General features: G+C 36.0%; 1 protein-coding gene and 1 long non-coding RNA gene across 2 annotated transcripts; both read left to right on the plus strand.

Moving 5' to 3' along the window:
• The first annotated feature begins 1,807 nt into the window (after positions 1-1,807).
• Positions 1,808-2,990, plus strand: LOC111776304. The gene is made up of 3 exons (XR_002812233.1): positions 1,808-1,969; positions 2,089-2,146; positions 2,947-2,990. It is a non-coding gene; the product is annotated as an uncharacterized LOC111776304 (long non-coding RNA).
• Positions 2,991-7,831: 4,841 nt separating this feature from the next.
• Positions 7,832-12,458, plus strand: LOC111811364 (metacaspase-1-like). The gene is made up of 5 exons (XM_023698175.1): positions 7,832-8,156; positions 10,198-10,528; positions 10,593-10,704; positions 11,484-11,669; positions 12,245-12,458. The coding sequence occupies exons 1-5, from the start codon at positions 7,832-7,834 to the stop codon at positions 12,302-12,304; spliced, it is 1,014 nt and encodes a 337-aa protein (XP_023553943.1). The 3' UTR covers positions 12,305-12,458.
• Positions 12,459-13,603: the final 1,145 nt, after the last annotated feature.

Here is a 13,603-nt window from a genome sequence, read left to right on the forward strand (position 1 = left end):
ATTTTTCCATAGAAATATATTCGTTCAAAAAGAACTGGTAATTATAGAAGATTTTACGTAATTCAAAGTTTTAGATCTAATATCGCATTTGATGTGGTTTCTTTTCTTTCTCTTTTGTTTGTGATTGGAACTTATTAGTTTGTATGGCTTACTATGTGAATGAGAGATTTTCGCATTCGTTATTCCACCTTAAAGGTGTAAATCAAGGGCTAGCTAACTACCTAGTATAAAGTGCATAAGTGACTAAAGGAGAGATTGAAAGGGATGTCAACAAATGAAAATGACGATGATAAAAGTAATCCTAATCTTCAGTCCAATTATATAAGTTTTTCTTGAAGCAAGAATCCTTAAATCAAATAAATTAATATCTTCTTATACAAAATTCAGATCAATCAAGAGATTAGGCTAGAATTAAATTACTTCAAGATCAAACATTAGAATCAAAATTTGAAATCTTGTTCTAAATTGAGTCACTTCACAATCAAACTTGATCAAAACTTCATTGAATGACTCGGATGCAATCTACTCTAAGAAATATACTAAAAATTCCTTAAAATTTAGAAATGACAAAGATAATGCTCAAATTTGTACCCGTGAAAGTCAGAGTTCAGTTTCGTTATCAAAAATCTCATTAAAAGTAGTGGACTTTTAGTAGTCTTGATGAACTACTTAGTATTAGGATGGTTAGATTATAGCATTTGTTTAGGGATGTGTGGACGGCTAAATGTTATTGGGTTATTATGTTTATATTTTTTTAGAGTTTGCAATCTTTAAGATTTACTATTCTTATCTCTAGCGGTCTAAGTTGTTTTATTTTTAAATGCAATCGATTTCAAATTTTTAAAAAAATAAATTAAGAGGACGTTGTTCGAGAGCTCGAGAGAATGAGGTCTCAGAAGAGACTCTATGGTCCACTTTGATTGAAGGGAGGATTTTCTAGGATTATGTGGACTATACATACCATTGTGGAGGGTCGTGATTCCTAACATGGTACAAAGTCATGCTCTTAACTTAGCCAACCAACATAATTCTCAATTGTCGAATTCTGTTCGAGGGGAGGATTGTGAGGGTCATTGAAAGGAGTTGTATCACATTGGCTAGAAGATCGGTACCAGGCCTTTCAGAGACACTTGTCTTGAAAATGACCAAGTTTTTCCAGTACTCTCTGTAAGGATTCGAATTTTTGTTTTATTTATTTTACATTTTATGCTAAGATTTTATTTTTGCTGCCAAAACGAAAAGATATTATGCTGCATTTATTGTCGCTGGAAAAGGTAGGATTTCTAGCAAGGAAATTAATGCCTTAATGGAAAAGTCATAAAGACCTTTTATATTCCCATATACAACTCTCCTCCTTCATTGAAAACAACTTTTTCTCTCCAAACGTTTAGGGTTTTCGAGGGTATCTGAGAGTACAGAAAAATCGAGAGGGTTAGCCAGGAAAAACGTGTGAGGTGGTTCGCTGGATTTTCTTCGGTGAGTAGCCGGAGGGAGAAGCGACCGAGGCTATCGGTGTTGAATATCGTTGCGCGTCGGTCGGAATAGGCAAGGGGTGTCGTCGCATCGTCGGAATCGGGGTTGTGACGTCGTCGTTGGCGGCGCAGCGACGATTAGGGTTTTTGCGAGATTTCGGGTAAGGAAGACGAAGGAAAACGGGTTGGGTTCACGTTTGGCCTCTGGACCAGCCCACGGAACGAACGCGGGCCCTGTGCGTTTCGGCCCAATGCGGACGGGCGCTGCAGCCTTGGTCTCGGCGCCGCACGCGTGCTCTCGGCTCGGCTTGACGTGTACGGCGGCTCGGCTCCGTCAAAACCCGCAGCTCGGCTCCGTCAAATCCCGCAGCTCAGCTTGGCAGCTTAATTGGTCGGCTCAGCAGCTCAGCTTGGTGAATCGGTATCACTATAATATATCGATTCCAAGGTTTTTGGCCCTTCCGAAGCCGTTTCTGCCCTTAGTTTTACCATCCGAGGTCAGTATGGCTCCTAAACGTTAAAGACTGATTAGGTCGAGGGTTTATTTTGATAAATAGCATGAGGTTTAGCTAGGGTACCTTATGAAAGGTTCTAAATGTTTATGTGGTTATCATAGGACATATTTAACCGCTGGGATTAGCTCGTTGTGAGTGACTTCAACCAAGACCATCGAGGTAAGTGACCTTACTGTTGGAGTTAGCTTTCTACGTGGTGTATGATGGTGTGTGCCCTGTGGCCCCTGCATGCACCATATTTTATGTGATATGATTATGTGATGTATAGATTGTGTTGACCGTAGATTGTGTATGTTATGTGATGTATGAACTTGTGTTGACTGTTGACTGTTTATGTTATGTCATGAATGAGATGTTAGTATTGTATGCCATGAATATGTTGTTTGATGCCATAGATACACGTAGAATTATCGAGTCATGTCATGAGATGTTTATGCAACTGGAATGTTTATGTAATATGCCATGTAATGTAAGTCATGTGAGATGCCATGTGATGTAAGAAACGTAAATGCGATGTTAGCACTGCTTATGTAATGCCATGTTAAATATGTTAAGGGACCTCATGCATATATGTATGTCACGTGCATCGGGATTCTTCCCCTTTATGATACGAAAGAATGAAATACGATATTTATGTTCGCCATGATATCATGCGGGCCCTTTTCTGTTCTGTGGTGTCCGGCTACGTGTAACACGTTTTGCCCGACCAAGTCAGGCCCAGGGGGTATGTTTAAGAGCCCGCCTGGTGGGTTCATGTACACGTACATGGGCCATGTGTGAAGGAGTACCACACATCCAACCCTACCCGGAATAGAAAAGCGCCCAAGGCTATGAAAAGTTTATGAAAAGTTAGGTCCCGCTCATATGTTGCATGTGTTTGCATTCCTAACCCCAACAGTGGGGTGACTTACTGAGTATTTCATAAAATACTCAAGCCACGTGCTACCTACATTTTTCAGGTAAAGGCAAGGCGCCAATGTACGGTTGACGGCGGAGCTGAGGCCACCATGGAAGTTGGAGACGGGATATTTTTAGGAGTTTACTTTTATTAGACTGTTTTAAGTTATAGGATTGAGTATGGTTTTATTTGGATTTATTTTGAATTCAGTATTGAAGGTTTATTTTCGAAGTTTAGGTTTTGTTTTGGATTCATGAATTTTTATGAAAGACTATTTCAAGGTTATTTATGATGAGTTTCCGCCTAATGAGATAAGTATGCATGGGTGACGTCACTAATTAAGTTAAAGAAAATTAGGGGCGTTACACTCTCCTTACCAAACGCCTCTAAAAGGCTATTTTAATTTTACAACGTGCCAAAGTGACCTGTTCCCACGATTCTGCATCATCCCATCAAACTTCTAAAGCATTCTATCCAATTGTCTTGTTCAACTTTAAAACCTAAGTAGCTATGCTTACGCATATATTCCTACCAGTTGTAAAGGCATCAACTAACAACTACCTAGAATATTAAAACTAGATAAGCTTTTATAGACTCATATCTTATAAGATCAAAAGACCTCTAAAACCTGTTTAATATCTTACGAGTTTTCTCATGACAACATGTAGAAGGATTAGGTGAAAATCCTTACCAATTTGGAAATGGTATGAACTATGAAGATTAATGAACATAATACTAGGTATATTTGAAATGACTTCATGATTAGATCGTATGCTAAGTGGAAAGGAAAGTGATTGAGCGATGACAACTAGTAAGTAGGCTTGGAAGCAGTCATCCTTTGAAGAAAGCGTAATAATTCACTGGTCTAAGTTCATGGCACTGAAAATGTATTAGGGCTCAAGTGATTCATCGAAGCAACGAGACCAGTAACTAAAAAAAGGGTCTTAAGCATTTAAAAAAATCATTCTAAATAGGGAGTTTTAATGGACACCCATCTGTAACACTCTAACTTCATATTGCTAACTTGACCATTAGAGTTTTCTCAACTCAACCCAATATCAATTCTTCTTACTCTTTTCTTCTTTGTAGATACGTAATCGATAGTAGAGGAAATTTTGACACCTAAGTAAAAGAGAGGAACATAAATGAACCGAGACCACATCCAGATGAGAGAAATCTTGACGATATAATGACTAAGAAAAACTTAAAAAAATTGAAAGTTACTTCTTTTTCAGTGACTCAATCATAAAAACTCAAAACTTAAGCGTATTTTACTTTAAGCAATTCTATATTGAGTGATATCCTGGAGTTTTCCTAAGAAACATCTGAGTGAGGACAAAGTATACTAAAAGAACTCATGCTTGTTTGTGAGAATAGTCTTCACTCTTAGAAGCAAGAAATAAGTAATGTGATCATGTCATTTGTTGAAAATACCCCGGTTTGTCGGAATAGTCTTAAAAGTGACCATGTCACAACGAAAACAAAGGAATGTCGAGGCCATCAGGTCCCGAATCTAAATTCTAAATCTTGGGCGTGCGATTTTACAGAATTTTCGTACCTACACAACGTTTACTCACGAAAGGAAACTTTATTCGAAAACTTAAACTCTTAGATATTAATGCAAGATTTTGAGCTTAAATTCATATCTACAAATAAAGTGATAATGAACTAATTGGTGAGGTGGGAATCAAGTGTTTGTAGCATCAAATCTAAGCTAATATTTCAATTTCAAACACACCAAGCAACGAATCAAGCATAGTATTCTTTGTTACTACTTTATAGCTTAGTCAAATAAAGACAACTACATAGATCTTTGTCTCTCATTAATGTCGCAAAATCCTCTCTCTCATTCCTTAAGAATGTTTGACCAAATTATATTAGTTTTATATTATTCGAAATTGAAAAATAAGAGCATTCATTCAACTCTAGAATATCAAAAAGTTAAAATACTATTTATATTTACTTATTCTATTTTAGTTTAATATTGTAATGACATAACTTTTCCCACTATACCAATCAAGATTGTTACTTAAAGCAAGACTTTTGTAATTAAAAAACGAGAAAAATTGCATTAGACATTAGAAAAAACGTGCTTAAAATGCCCAAAAACCTTTGAAAGGACATGTGTTTATAAAGCCGACTGATACTGTAAATTTTATTCGAAAAGTACCATCAATTCACAATCACCTTATCCTCATAAACCCTACTCGTCACTTTCACACCATTTCTTGCATTTACCTAGAAATAACATGTAACATACGTATAGCAACAACAAAAAATAATAATAATATAATAATAGAAAAAAATCAGGGACTAGTTTTATTTTTACAAAGAGATCACTCACTCATAACCTTTCCTTGATCAGGTTTATCTAGTTCGATCTTAATCGGTACATAGAAATATTGACCACTCAACTAGTACGTTAGTGACCAGTTCCTAAAAATAATGGATGATCTGTAATGGCTTCACCTAGGTTAACTCCTGCAATGTCTTATGGTTGATCTAGTCATGCCTCCTCTCGCAGTAGTATCTTATCACTACAACTTTCGAGCATGTAGATCTCTTAAGTTTTTGTACAAGATCTTAAGGAACTCACCGAAAGCTTTTGTGTTGTGGCTAGCCTTTCTAAAGTTGTGGCGATGCTTCCTCTATAGGTTAGAGCAATATCTTTTGTCCAAGTTTCCCCTTCAACATACCATGTCCCCATCGAGTCTTACCTGTTTGTTAACTACGAACACTACCACTACTGAGGTAGTTTCTTAAATCACGTTATCTAGAGGCTTTGCCTCTATCTGAGCATGTTTCATAAGTATGTCAATCACACTAATGTATGGAACTAGAGTCCTACTCTTCATAATCCAGATAACCTATTTGATGGTAGGTTCCTACTAACACGTGTCTAGACTTTCTCTCTCCAAACGATGAAGGTGTGGTCATAGCTTGACCATTTTTCCTGCTGCACTCAACTCCAAGGTTCCCTGGACTTCCATGGCAGTTCCACGTCCTTAATTTTGTGAGCATGCTTGTCCTGACCTAGGGACGGCTTAGAACGCGACCATATGATCTTGATAACTACATGTTGCTACTGGACTTCGTCTCGCCCCCTCCTCCCTCCCAAAGCCCATTGATAATTGTCATCTCCTAGGCTATCCTTCACCCCATACCTCATAAATGGCATAGTGTGCCCATCACGCTCCAAAAAGTCCATAAACGCAACTTAGTCTCCGAAGACTCCAACAACCTTGCAGCCATAAGATATGTCAACTTATTCAAACCTCCACTAGGGGTAATAGTATGTCGAAGGGGTGCTTGATTCCTCTGTTGTTCAGGCCTATTACGTGGTCGATATAGAAGCATGCTCTATTCTATCTAATCTTACTACATGATCAACATAGAGGAATGTTTGGCTACTCAATCGAGCCAAGGGTGAGTCACAGTGTGGAGGCACCTTGGCACTCCCGTACGCATGGGAAAGGTGCGGCAAGTTAAGGCACGGACTTTAGGTCGCAGCACAAACTTTGAGTTGCGATGCGGGATTCCAAGTCGCATCAGCTAGCGGGCAGCAAGCTTCTTGTTCGCAACTATTAGGCCGAGAAAGTTACTTTGAATTATGGGACGTGGCTTTGAGGGTAGCAACCTATCTGTGCGTATAAAAATTGTACCACTTCTTCAAGATCAGGCGGTGTGGTAACTAATCATTTATTTGTACATGGAAGTTGACCATTCGAATGATTGTAGGTTCTTTAATTTCTCGATATTTATTGTGACCATTCAAATGAGTGTAGGTTCTTATGCTTTACTTATTGATTTTGTATTTCTTTTACCCTTATTTTCATTTAAATAATGGGTATCTCGTGATTGATAAAATGACATACATGAGTTTGTAACGTGCATGTTTTTTTTTTTTTTTTTTTTTTTTTTTTTTTTTTTTTTTTTTTTTTTTTNGCATTCATTAACGAGCCCCAACACAATCTAAAAGTTTAAAAAGTCGAATCGTTATTTGGAATCTTAAAAATATTCCATTTGAATTATTGTTAAGTTCCCTAGGTAGATATAGCTCCCTATCTCTTTAAGAATATTTTGGACCTAGCAAAATTATTCATTTAAAAGAAAATTGATACCAACTTTAAAAAAATGTAACGACCCACATCCACCGCTAGCAGATATTATCCACTTTGGACTTTCTCTTTTGGTCTTCCCCTCAAGGCTTTAAAACGCGTCTGCTGCTAATGGAAGGTTTTCATACAAGGATGTTTTGTTCTCCTCCCCGTGGGACATCACAAAAAATGTAAAAAAAAATACGATAAATAATATTTTGTTTGTTTCGTTAATATCTTTTTAAATTTAAAAAAAAAAAAATCAAAAATACCTTTAAAACACTTTTAAATTTTAAAAGAAAAACTAAAAAATATATATTTATTATTAATAATGCCAACTTTCAAATGTAATATTAATACCGATGAAATTTTAAAAATATCATTCATATTACATTTCAAAAATATCTATGAACTTTTCAAAATAATATTAATATTCTTAAAATTTTTTAAAAAAAATTAAAACATCATATTCAAACATTATATTAATATAATCCTTCACTCCACTTCACGCGTTTTCTTAGTTTACCGAGTAAATTTTAGAGAAAATATCAAATATTCTCGTGTGAATGAAGAAAAAAACGACCCTAAAGCTAAACGTTTATTAAAACTTTTTTAAGTTCATGCATTAATAAAATTTAATATTTTGTGTAAAAGTTCGACCAATGCTAAAATACAACGCAAATTCGAAGAGTTTAAGAATCAAATCGAAATATAAACCAATAAATTCGAAGAATAATCAAAAGAAAATCTAAGCTTTTGTAATTTTACATATTCTTCTTGAACTTATTCCATATGAGGCTTTTATATATTCCCAATTTTCACTCCTTAGGCTTAAGGAATGGCACAAAAATGGATACCAAAAGTGAACGTTGCTGTTCCAAGATCAAGAACCACTCCTCCTCCTCCGGTGCCGGGACGTTGCAAACAAGACGAAACACAAGTCGAGATGATGACCCGAGAGCTGAAACAGCTCTCGGGCTGCCACCGCGGCCGATGAAAAGCCTCTCCTCCGCTGCCTCGGACGGGCGGCCGAGAAAGCGAGCTCTCCTCTGTGGGGTGAGTTACAAGAACTGGAAACATAGGCTACTTGGGACATTGAATGATGTTCGGAATATGCAAGATTTGTTGATCAATCATTTTGGATATTCCAAACATAACATTCGTATTCTCACAGGTTATGTCATCTCTGCCTTCTAAATTTATGATCATTTATTTTTGTGACAATTTTTGTGCTATTTTTTGTTTTTTCGGGGTTTTTAAGGAATAACTTTTTAAAAAAATATGTGGGTTGGTACGAAAATGACTTACATTCGATAATGATCCAATTGAATTATCATAAGAACTTATAGATTAAGGGTGTTCGTGGATTTGGGTTAGATTAGATTTAGACATCTTTTACACACATCCTAATTGTTCGGGTTATAAATTTTTTCAAACTAAACCGTCTTTATTAAATAATGAAACTAACCCACGTTGAGTTGGGTTGGTTCGATTCATTCCGGTAATTTATTCAAAGTTTTTTTTTTTTTTAATAAAAGTAAAATGTTAGTTGGTAAAATATTTATTTATTTATTTTCAAATATATATTTTAAGAAATTACCTTATTTAAAAAGTTATTTTTAAGAGTTTTTAAAGAATAAATAATAAAAATAATAATTATGAAATTAAATAAAGTAATATATGTATAGATAATTGTGACTTAAATAAAAATGTATATTTTAAAATTAATAATCAACCTAAATTTTATTTATTAATTTTGGTATTTAAAAAATTTTAAACACTTATGAAAACTAGATTAATATTTTTAAAACGGAATCTAATTATAAGGTCTAAATTGCTGATACAATTATTAACGATAAACCTCCAAAATTTAGGAATATAAATTTATCGTTAATTATTAATTAATAATAAGTATGAGATAATTTTCGAGAATAGCGTAGTCAAGAGAAGCATATTTCTTTTTAGACAATTTGACAAGAACGCCTTCTTTTGAAGCATCTTTAAAGCTTTTAATGTTACCTTTTGACCAAGTAAAAATGTAGATAATGAACATCTAAACCCGAACATTTCTAATATTACAAGAATATGATACTTATATTTACTGTTTCTCATTTCAATATTTTTTAGACTCGAAAAATCTGATCAACTCAATCCGACTTATACGATTTGAGTTGTGTTAATTTCAAATAAATGAAGATTTTATGAATTGGATTAGTTCATTGGTTCGTCTAATGCTAGATTGGGTTAAATCCAATATAATGTGTTATTTATATATATATATATATATATATATATATATATATAAATAACACATTATATTGGATTTAACCCAATCTAGCATTAGACGAACCAATGAACTAATCCAATTCATAAAATCTTCATTTATTTGAAATTAACACAACTCAAATCGTATAAGTCGGATTGAGTTGATCAGATTTTTCGAGNAAATTATATACATATATTTATTTTATTTTTATTATTTATTATCCTCTGTAAAATCATACTGAAAGGTTGAGACAGAGAGTGAAACGAAACATTCTTTAAAAAGGTGTGGAAACCTCTCCCTAGTGGAGGCATGAAACATTCTTTAAAATGGTGTGGAAACATCTCCTTCGTAGAGGCATTTTAAAAATCTTGAGGGGTTAGAGTCTGGTTTCAGGCAATGTGCCAACGAGGATGTTGAATCATGAAATGGGTGAACATCAGTCAATGTGTCACCGAGAGACGTTGGGCCCCAAAGGAAGTGAATTGTGAGATCCCACATTAGTTGGAGAAGAAGAGTGTCAATGAGGACGTTGGGCCTCGAAGGGATGGATTGTGAGATCCCACATCGATTGGACAGGGAAACAAGTGTCAGCGAGGACGCTGGGTCCTGAAGGAGGTGGATTGTGAGATCCTACGTTAGTTGGAGAGGAGAATAAGTGCCAGCGAGGACGCTGGCTCCAAAAGGAGTGGATTATAAGATCCACATTGGTTGAAGAGAGGAACGAGTGTCGACAAGGACGTTGAAGTGGATTGTGAGATCCAAATTGGTTGGAGAGGAGAACGAAGCATTCTAATCATTCGGTATAATTTTAAAAACCAAATAAAACAAATATTAATCAAATGTTTGAAAATAAAATAAATATACATGGTATGGGCACAAAAAATTGAATAGGTGACTCGAACGACTCCAACCACCTAATCTAAAATATTTATGGTTGGAACCGGAGCAGAGTACGAAACAAACCCAGAACGAGTACCAACAAAGAAGAACATCCAAAGCGGACTAAAATGGCTAGTTGAAGGTTGCAGGGGAGGCGAAAGCCTGGTGTTCTACTTCTCCGGCCATGGATTACGGCAGCCGGATTTCGCGATGGACGAGATCGACGGCTACGATGAGACGATATGCCCAGTGGACTTCATGGAGGAAGGGATGATAAGCGACAACGAGATCAACGCCACCATTGTTTCACCTCTGAAGGCTGGCGTGAACCTCCACAGCATCGTCGACGCCTGCCACAGCGCCACAATGCTCGATCTCGCCTATGTTTATGACCGCAACAGGTTCGGTTATTTCATTTGATTTTGAATTTGGGTTCGATTTTGATTTTGGAATATGGGGTTTTAGGGATGAGTGGGTGGACAACAGGCCGCCGTCGGGAGCGTGGAAGGCGACGAGTGGTGGATTGGCGATTTGTTTGAGTGCTTGTGGAGATGATCAATTTGCTGCTGATACTTCTGTAAGCATCCACATAATATTCCCTATTATCTTCCTTTTTAGTACGAGTTTTTTTAATTTAATTTTTAGTTTATATTCCAACTCAAGCCTTTGGAGAGGTTGACTTGGAGTGTGTGGTTTCTCTTTGATTATTTTTATTTNAACCCGTACGGTTCCGGTTGAGATGGTTTCGGATGAATGAAAACTAGATTGGTTGAACAGTTGCATTTTTGTGAGATTCTACGTCTCTTGGGAAGAGAACTAAACATTTTTTTTGTAAAGGTGTGAAACTCTCTCCCTAGTAGACATTTTAAAAACGTTTGAGGGGAAGTCTGAAACGGAAAACTTAAAGATGACAATTTATCTGGTGGTGGGCTTGAGTTGTTACAAATGGTATCAGAGTATGACACCGAGCGATGTGTCAACAAAGAGGCTGAGCCCCGAAGGAGGTGAACACAAGGCGGTGTGCTAGTATGGATGCTGGGTCCCGAAAAGGGGTGGATTAGGAGGTCCCACATCCATTAGAGAAGGGAACGAGTGTCGTGAGGATAGGTGGTGTGCCACTTATGGATGTTGGGTCCCAAAGAGGGGTAGATTGGGGGGTCCCACATCCATTGGAGAAAGGAATGAGTGTCAGTGACGATGTTGGACCCTGAACCGATATTTTAGAAGTTGAGAGATCAAAATAGAACAAAGTGAGAACTTTATAGACCAAAATGAGAAGAACTTAAGAACGATCAAAAGAACTAATTTGCTCGAGAAAGTTTAGGGTTGTTGACGATTGTTGGGAATAATATGCAGATATTATCAAGAAAGACGATGAACGGAGCATTGACATTCATTCTTATCGATTTGGTTAAGAGATTTGGAGAAATAACGTATGGACGCCTGCTTGATTGCATGCAAGAAGCCGTTCAAAGGGCCAACAAAAAAGGATGCCTCCCATGTGTTTTTTTCAGAAAATTGTTCGAATACAAACAAATTCAGGTCATTTACTCATTACCCTTTCATTTTTTTTCTTCTTTTTCAACGTTTTTTTTTTCTCGTCATCGATTGCTAGTGAAGAAACTAATGAATTCTACATAATTCAACTATTAGAACACTCGAAATTGACTTCTTGAACTTGATACGAACGATCAAATTTAAACAACAAAACTTTGGTTAAAGTGTCGAGTTATTCAGTGTCGAGTTTTCCTGTCTCTTTCTCGTTCTCCTCTGGATGACCTCCTTCCCCACACACGTCACAAATGTGAATTTACTTGAATATCCCTAAGGCATTGTTATGAGAAGGCTCTTAGAGTGGAAATGTTATTTAATGAGGTCGTCACTGTACGACCATTTTATAATAACAATCAGATGTGAATTCACAAGCCAACCAATTGGAATAGTGGTTGTTGTAGATTTGACGTCCTAGAAGTAACGGGGCGGCTAAAATATTGAATGGTGTCGGTGTATCTATATTATAAGTATGTACTAGCAATCGAGAGTATTTACCATGGAAAAGACCTTCGCATTTTTCATACTAATTTTTACGTTTTTCGTTTTAATTTGATATTTTGCAGGAACCTCGACTCTCATCATCAGAGATCTTTGACGTGCACAAGAAAATATTTACATTATAACTCCAGATTTTTCCTACTAAAAAATAATTTGAAATTGTTTAGAGAGAAAACTCTAACTCTCTCCGATAGGGAGGTTTTCATTGTAAACGAATATCTAATTATTGTTTTGTAATAACTTAACTTGGTTGAAACTAGATGAAAGTTCGACCCCGAATTAATATTGATTGAAGTTAATATTTATTAATTACATCATTAGATTGAGATTGTAATTTATATTTTAAATTTTAAAACATAGATTGACGACGTATAACTACTAACCTTAATCTCATAAAAAAAAAAAAAACATCACGATGACGATTTTCCAACCTTAACAATTAATTTTATTGTTTTTCCTTCGAAGAACATACCCAAAAAAAAAGTATAAATAAAATAGTAAAATACTTATCTATCCCAACATAACTCAACTAATAACGACATATATCCTCAACTAAAAAGTTAAATATTCAATTCTTTACCGCTACTAATCGATGAACTAAAAATTTATAATAATATTGCAACAAAATGAATCCATCGAACATAATAATAATAATAATAATAATAATAATAATAATAATAATAATAANTGCCTTAATTGTCTCCTTCAAGCTCAAAGACACAACCATACAACCTATAGAACGTTTTCATTGTCTCCTCGAACTCAAAGACATAGTTGTACAACCTATGGAACGTCGAACTCAAAAGACATAACTATACAACCCATAGAATAGATCATTTCAAGTATTCATTGTCCTCTTTCAGTTGGTATTAAAACTTCGGCATAATACAAGAACTTTTCACCCGAAATCAAGTCATGAAACAAGGTGTTTAGCTGGAAAAAAATCATAAAGTTATCCGTAACAACCTAAGCCCACTGCTAATAGATATTGTTCTCTTTGAGGTTTCCCTTTTGGACTTTCCCTCAAGGTTTTTAAAAATCGTCTGCTTCCACACATTTATGAAGAATGATTCGTTCTCTTCTCCAACCGACGTGGGATCTCACAATCCACCTCCCTTCGGGACCCAACGTCCTCGCTGGCACTCGTTTCTCTTTCCAACCGAGCGGTGTACCATCGAGGACGTTGAGCCTCAAAGGGAGATGAGATCCCACATCGGTTGGAGATGGAGATGGAAACGAAACATTCTTCATAAAGGTGTGAAAACTTCTCCCTAGTAGAAAGCCCGAAAGGAAAAGCCCAAAGAAGACAATATCTGCTAGCGGTGGACTTGTTGTTACGCAACTCTCTAAAATCAACCTAAATGTAAATGATCACAGTGAACAGGTTCAGAAAAAGATCAAAAAAGAGAGAATATTTTCACAAC

Source organism: Cucurbita pepo, chromosome LG15 (genome assembly GCF_002806865.2).
Source record: "Cucurbita pepo subsp. pepo cultivar mu-cu-16 chromosome LG15, ASM280686v2, whole genome shotgun sequence".
In the NCBI taxonomy this organism is placed as follows: domain Eukaryota; kingdom Viridiplantae; phylum Streptophyta; class Magnoliopsida; order Cucurbitales; family Cucurbitaceae; genus Cucurbita; species Cucurbita pepo.